This window comes from Notolepis coatsorum (genome assembly GCF_963971535.1).
Source record: "Notolepis coatsorum genome assembly, chromosome: 13".
In the NCBI taxonomy this organism is placed as follows: domain Eukaryota; kingdom Metazoa; phylum Chordata; class Actinopteri; order Aulopiformes; family Paralepididae; genus Notolepis; species Notolepis coatsorum.
The window spans coordinates 106,365,544-106,373,510 of NC_140177.1; the positions used below are offsets into that span (position 1 = coordinate 106,365,544).

The following is a 7,967-nucleotide window of genomic DNA, read 5'->3' on the forward strand; positions in this document are numbered from 1 at the left end:
ATGATGGAAGCCGGGTGCGTTTTAAAGCAATCTATTATCATCTAAGCAAGCAGTGCCAGTATTTTCCATAGCCGCATTTCTCTGAGACGCTCTCTAATTGGCCGACGCGGCGACGCCAGTACTTTTCCGTAGCCGCATTTCTCGGTTTGGCTTAGAGCAGGGCGATAGAACGCCAGGTAGTTTGCACTTTGCAGCTGTTGGTCGGATGCAGTCTGGACAGGTCAGTGACGGGCTGACGGCAAGTTCTTTCGACGGTTAAGCTTAGGCACTTTTTCAAAGTTGGTTAAGGTTAGAGTTTGTCTTAGAGCATGGCGATAGAACGCCAGGTAGTTTGCAGGCTGTTCGATGCTGTTGTGTTGTGATGCAGTCTGGACAGTGGGCAGTGGATATACATCGACAACAGTCTGGGACTGTGGGACAGTCAGTGGACATACACTTTATCAAGCCCTCCGGCTGGACCACGTTTCAATTAAGTGAGTTAATTCTCTCTCTCTCTCTCTCTCTCTCTCTCTCTCTCTCTCTCTCTCTCTCTCTCTCTCTCAACACAGCGTGTTAATTTCGCAGTGCGTGATGCATAATGGCTGAATGAATAAATGAATGGTAACTTGTTTAAAATGACAAGATATATATGTGTTCATTATTGGATTGATGATCATACGTGTACTAGTGTAGTATGAATGAACTCACGCCCACCCAAATGTAGTTCACAGCGGCCGCCACTGCTGTGACCTAATGACGTGGTTGTGATTTGACAATATTTAGAAAAATTGCCAATTAGTCTGAACAAATGGGTCCGCCTGATCATTTATAGACATAAGGTCCTTTGGTGCTTCTGTAATTAATCAGCGTCCCGGCGTGATTGTTTTTCTTTTGATCCTTGCCGTTATCTGATTTCATTTTCACTATTTGCATTCAAAGAAAAATAGGCTTGCGTGATTGTTGTTGAAATAATGAATCAGATGCATTTTGATGAGATTATTTGGTGGCATTTCTGCTGCTTGGTTAGATAGTAGTGTACATTGGATGGTGACAGGTGAGAGTGAGATGAGTGACAGGTGAGAGTGAGATGAGTGACAGGTGGGAGTGATTCTCAAAGTGGGGTCCTTGAAGGGGGTTCCAGGGGGGTTTCTTTGGTACCGGGATAATGGTAGACATCTTGAAGCAGGCAGGGACCACTGACTCCGCCAGGGATCGATTAAATATGGTGGTGAACACAGGGGCTAGCTGGTTAGCACAGGACTTAAGTATGCGTCCTGTTATTCCATCTGGGCCAGCAGCTTTTCTGGTGTTCACCTGCATAAAATGCTCTTCTCACACTGTGTACCGACAATGAGAGAGCGTCGCCGCCCCCCCGCGGATGCGTCCCCCCCTCCACAACAGCCGGCGCGCCAGTGAAGTCACTAGCCGTTGAGCTAGCGGCGCCACTGTTTGCACCAAACCGTGCGTAGAAGGTGTTGAGCTGGTCTGCGAGGGAGGCGTCATCACTCCCCATTGAGGGGGCGCTGCCTTATAACAAAAACATTATTACGGTCACCATTGTGAATTAATCAACACATTTTATTATTAATTTTTCTATTTCATTGAACATTGCACATGTTAAAAGCAATTTTTTTTTATCAATGTGAGTATTACCAAGTCAACTTGTGTTCTTAAAACAATGACAATAAACATAGTTTTATTAGGTTGAAATTATGTGGTTGTGTACTTATTTTTCTGTTAACTTATTATGGATTGAAAACTGAAAACCTTAATGCACAGTAACTGAACTCAATATTTTTAAGTTCTGGTAACTTATTATTATATTTTTGTACAGTGTAGTCTTGCAATCAATCAAAACTTATTTACACGATATACCTCACATTCACCCTCCATTCACATCCTGGTGTTCTCCTGGTGTTCTCCATTAGGCCTGTAGGTGGAGCTATGACAGCACACGTACAGTACACACACCGATGTGTCCAATAATGAATGGGCAAATGTGAGTGAAATGGTCGCACTGTATGCATTCCCCCCCCCCCCCCCCCAACTCAGATTTAGGGTTGATACAACCATCATAATAATATTGTTAATAATAACAATAACAATAATGATGTAATAATGTAAAAATTATCATTAAAAAGACCTGATTATGAGAAAAAAAATTACGATGCATGGAATATTGTTGAGGCACACTAGTTACAACTATATTTCAAACAGGCACTCCATGTCAAAAAGGTTGCTGACCCCTGTTGTAGACAGTGGTGCACAGACAGTGCAACGCTACAGACAGTTATCACAGAGAAGGTGCAATGCTACAGACAGTTAGCACAGAGAAGGTGCAATGCTACAGACAGTTAGCACAGGCTTGCGTTTTGAGAAATCATAACAATTTGCAGGTTTATTTTTGTATCCTTTTATTGAACCAGGTGTTAGATTCCGATCAATCAGCCAGTATCACCTCTTCATCTGTTTGGCTTGTCTTATCACCTCTGCATTGTTGTCGTCGTGTAGTGTCTGCGTTGTGTTTATTTCTCTCTGTCTTGTCATACTGGCTGTACAATCTTTGTCATTCCCCTTTAATGCAACTCCGTAACCATAAGTATTCTACACTGGACAGCGTAGTATCTTTCTTGAAAAACGTTGTTTATTACATAAACAAAAGCCTCAGATCAGATGTTATCAGATTGTATTGTCCTCGAAAGTCTTTGGAAGAAAACTAAATTCATTATTCTAATGATCTCTCCTTTCACCCCGCTCGGTGTCGGCGCGGCCTAGCTTATATCCAAAAGCCTTCATGGTTGTCGTGCCACGTCAGTCCTCCCCCCCCCCCTTGCGTGGGGAGGAGGGAGCCGTTTCAAAGTCTCTGATCAACGTCCGCTCGCGTCAGCTTCGTGTCTAGATCGTTCTTAGTCTGCCCTTACCCGGAACCACTGTTAGATTTCTATGATCTTCGTCATAGCAACGACGGCCTTGCCCCTCTTCTGGTTGCCATGTGACGCGCTGTCTTTGACCACAGCTATTTGACCCAGATCACTATAGCAACGGCAAAGTTGATATTATTCCCCCTCTGTGGTTACACTGCTCTTTGTCGCCAGCGCTACTGTTGACACTGACCTTGATGCTGTGGCACCCAGCTGATAACGGCCCTTTGCCCAGTTTGACTGGAGACAGACACACATGCTAAAAATAATGATAATGGTATTACCCTCTTAAAGCTCATCTCTATATATCGGTTATAAACCAAATGGAAATCACAGATTTCCTTCACAGGGTAATCACATTGATACTTCCACCTATTTTTCAAGTGGGCCCTGGTCAAGAAGGCAGAATACAGATAAATAAATGTCTATGAAAACAGATAATATTAAAAACATGATCACTCCATGGCAAAAATGTGTCCCATTTTTTCTTTAAAATGATAAATTCCAATGAGGGACTCGAGCTTCAAATCTCAAATATGCTCCAATGAGTTATTACTGTTTCTATTATTATCTTTTCTGCCCATAACTCTCTCCCCCCTCCCCTCATGCTGCTATGACACCTGAATTTCCCCAGGGGGATTAATAAAGGATCACTTGACTTGACTTGAATTATGGGAAATAGGTTTCAGCATTTTTCCATTAGCTAACCTCATATTGGTCCTGCTTGTCAGCCAGAATAGATAGTTGATTGACTAATTGATTGATTGATGTTAGTAGCAGTTGGCAGAGGTGGAAAGTAACTGAAGTAGCCTAAAGGTTATAACACACCTGTGACCTCAGAGAGCCTACAGGTTATAACACTTGTGACCTCAGAGAGCCTAAAGGTTATAACACTTGTGACCTCAGAGAGCCTACAGGTTATAACACTTGTGACCTCAGAGAGCCTAAAGGTTATAACACTTGTGACCTCAGAGAGCCTAAAGGTTATAACACACTTGTGACCTGAAAGAGCCTACAGGTTATAACACTTGTGACCTGAAAGAGCCTACAGGTTATAACACTTGTGACCTCAGAGAGCCTACAGGTTATAACACTTGTGACCTCAGAGAGCCTACAGGTTATAACACTTGTGACCTCAGAGAGCCTAAAGGTTATAACACACTTGTGACCTCAGAGAGCCTAAAGGTTATAACACTTGTGACCTGAAAGAGCCTAAAGGTTATAACACACTTATGAAGATCTGTCTGGGGAAAGTTAATGAATAACACATAATAACATTGTGATTATGTGGTACCTTAGCTTGGTGAGCCACCGGGACTCTTCTTCACTCCCTCAACAACCACAGCAGCGCCCTTGAGCAAGGCATTAACCCCCGGACTGCTCCAATGGACCTGCTCTGTGACCAGCAGTAGAATAATGTGGTTGTAGGCCTACTGGGCATCTCCCAGGTGTGAATGTATGTAACTGTACGACCACAAGGCAGGGCGTTGATTCAAAAGAGCATACTGTACTTGTCCAACGACCGACCCAAGATAAAAAAAAATAATAATAATAATAATTTCTAGAAATCATTGACCAAGGATTCTGAATAGAGCAAGTATTTTCTTAAAATCAGTTGTTTGTTCAACCCCCCCGCCACACACACACACACACACACACACACACACACACACACACACACACACACACACACACACACACACACACACACACACACACACACACACACACACACACACACACACACACACACACACACACACACACACGCACACACTACCCCATCTGTGAACCAGTAGCGGCTGGTCAATAGGGGCGCTAGAGCGCCGCCCTCCTTGGTTAAAAGAGAGAAGAAGAAATGTATTTTTTTTTTTTTTACTGCCCTATAAATAAAATAAACATGTTTAAAATGAATAATATTTACTCATTTTAAGTATGTTTGTGTTTCCAATGCACAATATAACGTTAATATATCAAATATAAATAATTGTTTTCAGTTAACAGGAAGTGACTGTCTGATAGAGAATACGTTCCGTAGCCGCATTTCTCTCGGGCTAGCCGTAGCCGCATTTCTCTCGGGCTAGACGCAATAGCGCTTACAGTGGGCGTGTACTGGTTTCATCGCTGTATCCGTCGCAGCCAATCAGTGCGTAACGCGCTGTGCGTTGAAATATGATGTATTATGATGGAAGCCGGGTGCGTTTTAAAGCAATCTATTATCATCTAAGCAAGCAGTGCCAGTATTTTCCATAGCCGCATTTCTCTGAGACGCTCTCTAATTGGCCGACGCGGCGACGCCAGTACTTTTCCGTAGCCGCATTTCTCGGTTTGGCTTAGAGCAGGGCGATAGAACGCCAGGTAGTTTGCACTTTGCAGCTGTTGGTCGGATGCAGTCTGGACAGGTCAGTGACGGGCTGACGGCAAGTTCTTTCGACGGTTAAGCTTAGGCACTTTTTCAAAGTTGGTTAAGGTTAGAGTTTGTCTTAGAGCATGGCGATAGAACGCCAGGTAGTTTGCAGGCTGTTCGATGCTGTTGTGTTGTGATGCAGTCTGGACAGTGGGCAGTGGATATACATCGACAACAGTCTGGGACTGTGGGACAGTCAGTGGACATACACTTTATCAAGCCCTCCGGCTGGACCACGTTTCAATTAAGTGAGTTAATTCTCTCTCTCTCTCTCTCTCTCTCTCTCTCTCTCTCTCTCTCTCTCTCTCTCTCTCTCTCTCAACACAGCGTGTTAATTTCGCAGTGCGTGATGCATAATGGCTGAATGAATAAATGAATGGTAACTTGTTTAAAATGACAAGATATATATGTGTTCATTATTGGATTGATGATCATACGTGTACTAGTGTAGTATGAATGAACTCACGCCCACCCAAATGTAGTTCACAGCGGCCGCCACTGCTGTGACCTAATGACGTGGTTGTGATTTGACAATATTTAGAAAAATTGCCAATTAGTCTGAACAAATGGGTCCGCCTGATCATTTATAGACATAAGGTCCTTTGGTGCTTCTGTAATTAATCAGCGTCCCGGCGTGATTGTTTTTCTTTTGATCCTTGCCGTTATCTGATTTCATTTTCACTATTTGCATTCAAAGAAAAATAGGCTTGCGTGATTGTTGTTGAAATAATGAATCAGATGCATTTTGATGAGATTATTTGGTGGCATTTCTGCTGCTTGGTTAGATAGTAGTGTACATTGGATGGTGACAGGTGAGAGTGAGATGAGTGACAGGTGAGAGTGAGATGAGTGACAGGTGGGAGTGATTCTCAAAGTGGGGTCCTTGAAGGGGGTTCCAGGGGGACCCCAACAAAATGGGGACTAGTTTAATTTTACTAGAAGTCAGCACCATGACAGAATAACAATGACTGTGTTATCTCACCTATATGGTACAAACAGTTATGAAACTCATTTAGATCTAATGATAGGGGTGACAGTCGCCTGGTAGAGCAGTCGCCTGGTTCCTGATTTGATTCTTGCTCCACCCAGCAGGTTGGCACCTTGCATGGAATGTGTGAATGTGTGAGGCACAAGTTACAAAGCACCACACTGGATAAATACGCTGTATAAATGCAGTCCATTTACCATTTAATTACGAATATCAGATGGGGTTCTCTAGGACAAAGTCTAATGAAAGGGGGTCCATGGCCTGTTACAGGGGGGGGGGGGGGGGTCCTGGACACAAAAAGCTTGAGAACCACTGGTTTATCCGGTCTGACCCCTACAGCCTAGCAGTTAATGCCTCCACTTTCAGACCTACACTCACAACTCTGCTTCTGCAACTATAAATTATGCAGATCACATAAAAGTGTAGCTAAAGAAATCTTGTGCTCATCCCCATACTTGATAAAAATTACTTACTTTTTTTTAACTTATTCTCTTCACCTGTCCACCCCTTCCTATCCACTCCCCTCCTCTCTATCCCTCCCCTCCTCTCTGTCTCTCCCCTCCTCACCTCTCCTCACCCCTCCTCCTCACCCTTTCACCCCTTCTAACCTCTTCTCCTCTCCTCATCCCTCCTCCTCTCCTCACCCCTCCTCCTCTTCTCACCCCTCCTCCTCACCCTTTCACCCCTTTTCACCCCTTCTCCTCTCCTCATCCCTCGTCTCCTCACCCCTCCTCATCTCCTCACCCCTCCTCCTTGCCTCAACCCTCCTCCTCTCCTCTCCTCTCCTCACCCCTCCTCTCCTCACCCCTCCTCATCTCCTCTCCTCTCCTCTCCTCACCCTCCTCCTCTCCTCACCCTTTCTCCTTGCCTCAACCCTCCTCCTCTACTCTCCTCTCCTCACCCCTCCTCTCCTCACCCCTCCTCATCTCCTCTCCTCTCCTCTCCTCACCCCTCCTCCTCTCCTCTCCTCTCCTCTCCTCTCCTCTCCTCTCCTCTCCTCTCCTCACCCCTCCTCCTCTCCTCACCCCTCATTCTCTTCTCACCCCTCCTCCTCTCCTGACCCTTTCTGCTCTCCTCACCCCCTCCTCCTCTCCTCTCCTCACCCCGTGGTCAGACCCAGAACGTGATGTACGACCTGGTGTCGGAGCTGCAGGAGCGGAGCGAGGAGCTGGACAAGCGTATTGGTACGCTGGAGGACAAGCTGGACACGGTGACGGGCAGCCTGCAGGCCCTGCCCTGCCTCATCTCCCAAGCCATAACCCAGCAGCAGCAGGACTTCCTGGACGGCTTCGTGCACCGCTTCCGTCCCGCGTCGCTAGGCTCTGAGCGTTCTGAGCGATCCGAGCGCTCGTGGACCTCCACTGCCCGGCGGCGGCGATCGCCTTCTACGGCACCGCACACCTCCTCCGATAGCGGATAGCCCCGGTGATATCACCCCCCCACCCCTGAGCCCCTGTCCCAATTCCATTCTAAACCATCCCTGTAACCTCTTGATGACTCCATATTATTTGGAGACCTCGATAATGAACCCTTGTCCATGATGCCTGACCCATCCCCCTATTCGTCCTGGTAACCCCTCCGCTTCCCCCGTTCCTCCCGAAATCCCACCACCAAGACGTCAAAATCCAAAAAAAAACCAATACCTCTGTGACTGAGTTTCTCAGCACAGTGC

At 45.7% G+C, this 7,967-nt stretch overlaps 1 protein-coding gene across 1 annotated transcript in view; it reads left to right on the top strand.

Annotated features, from left to right (window-relative positions):
- Nucleotides 1–7,961, top strand: part of kcnn1a (potassium intermediate/small conductance calcium-activated channel, subfamily N, member 1a) — a gene marked incomplete at its 5' end in the record, with an annotated part of 233,017 nt that extends 225,056 nt beyond the window's left edge. Inside the window, 1 exon segment of the mRNA XM_084326864.1 lies at nt 7,410–7,961. Within this exon segment, the coding sequence (XP_084182990.1) occupies nt 7,410–7,715 (306 nt within the window). The 3' untranslated portion in view covers nt 7,716–7,961.
- Nucleotides 7,962–7,967: the final 6 nt, after the last annotated feature.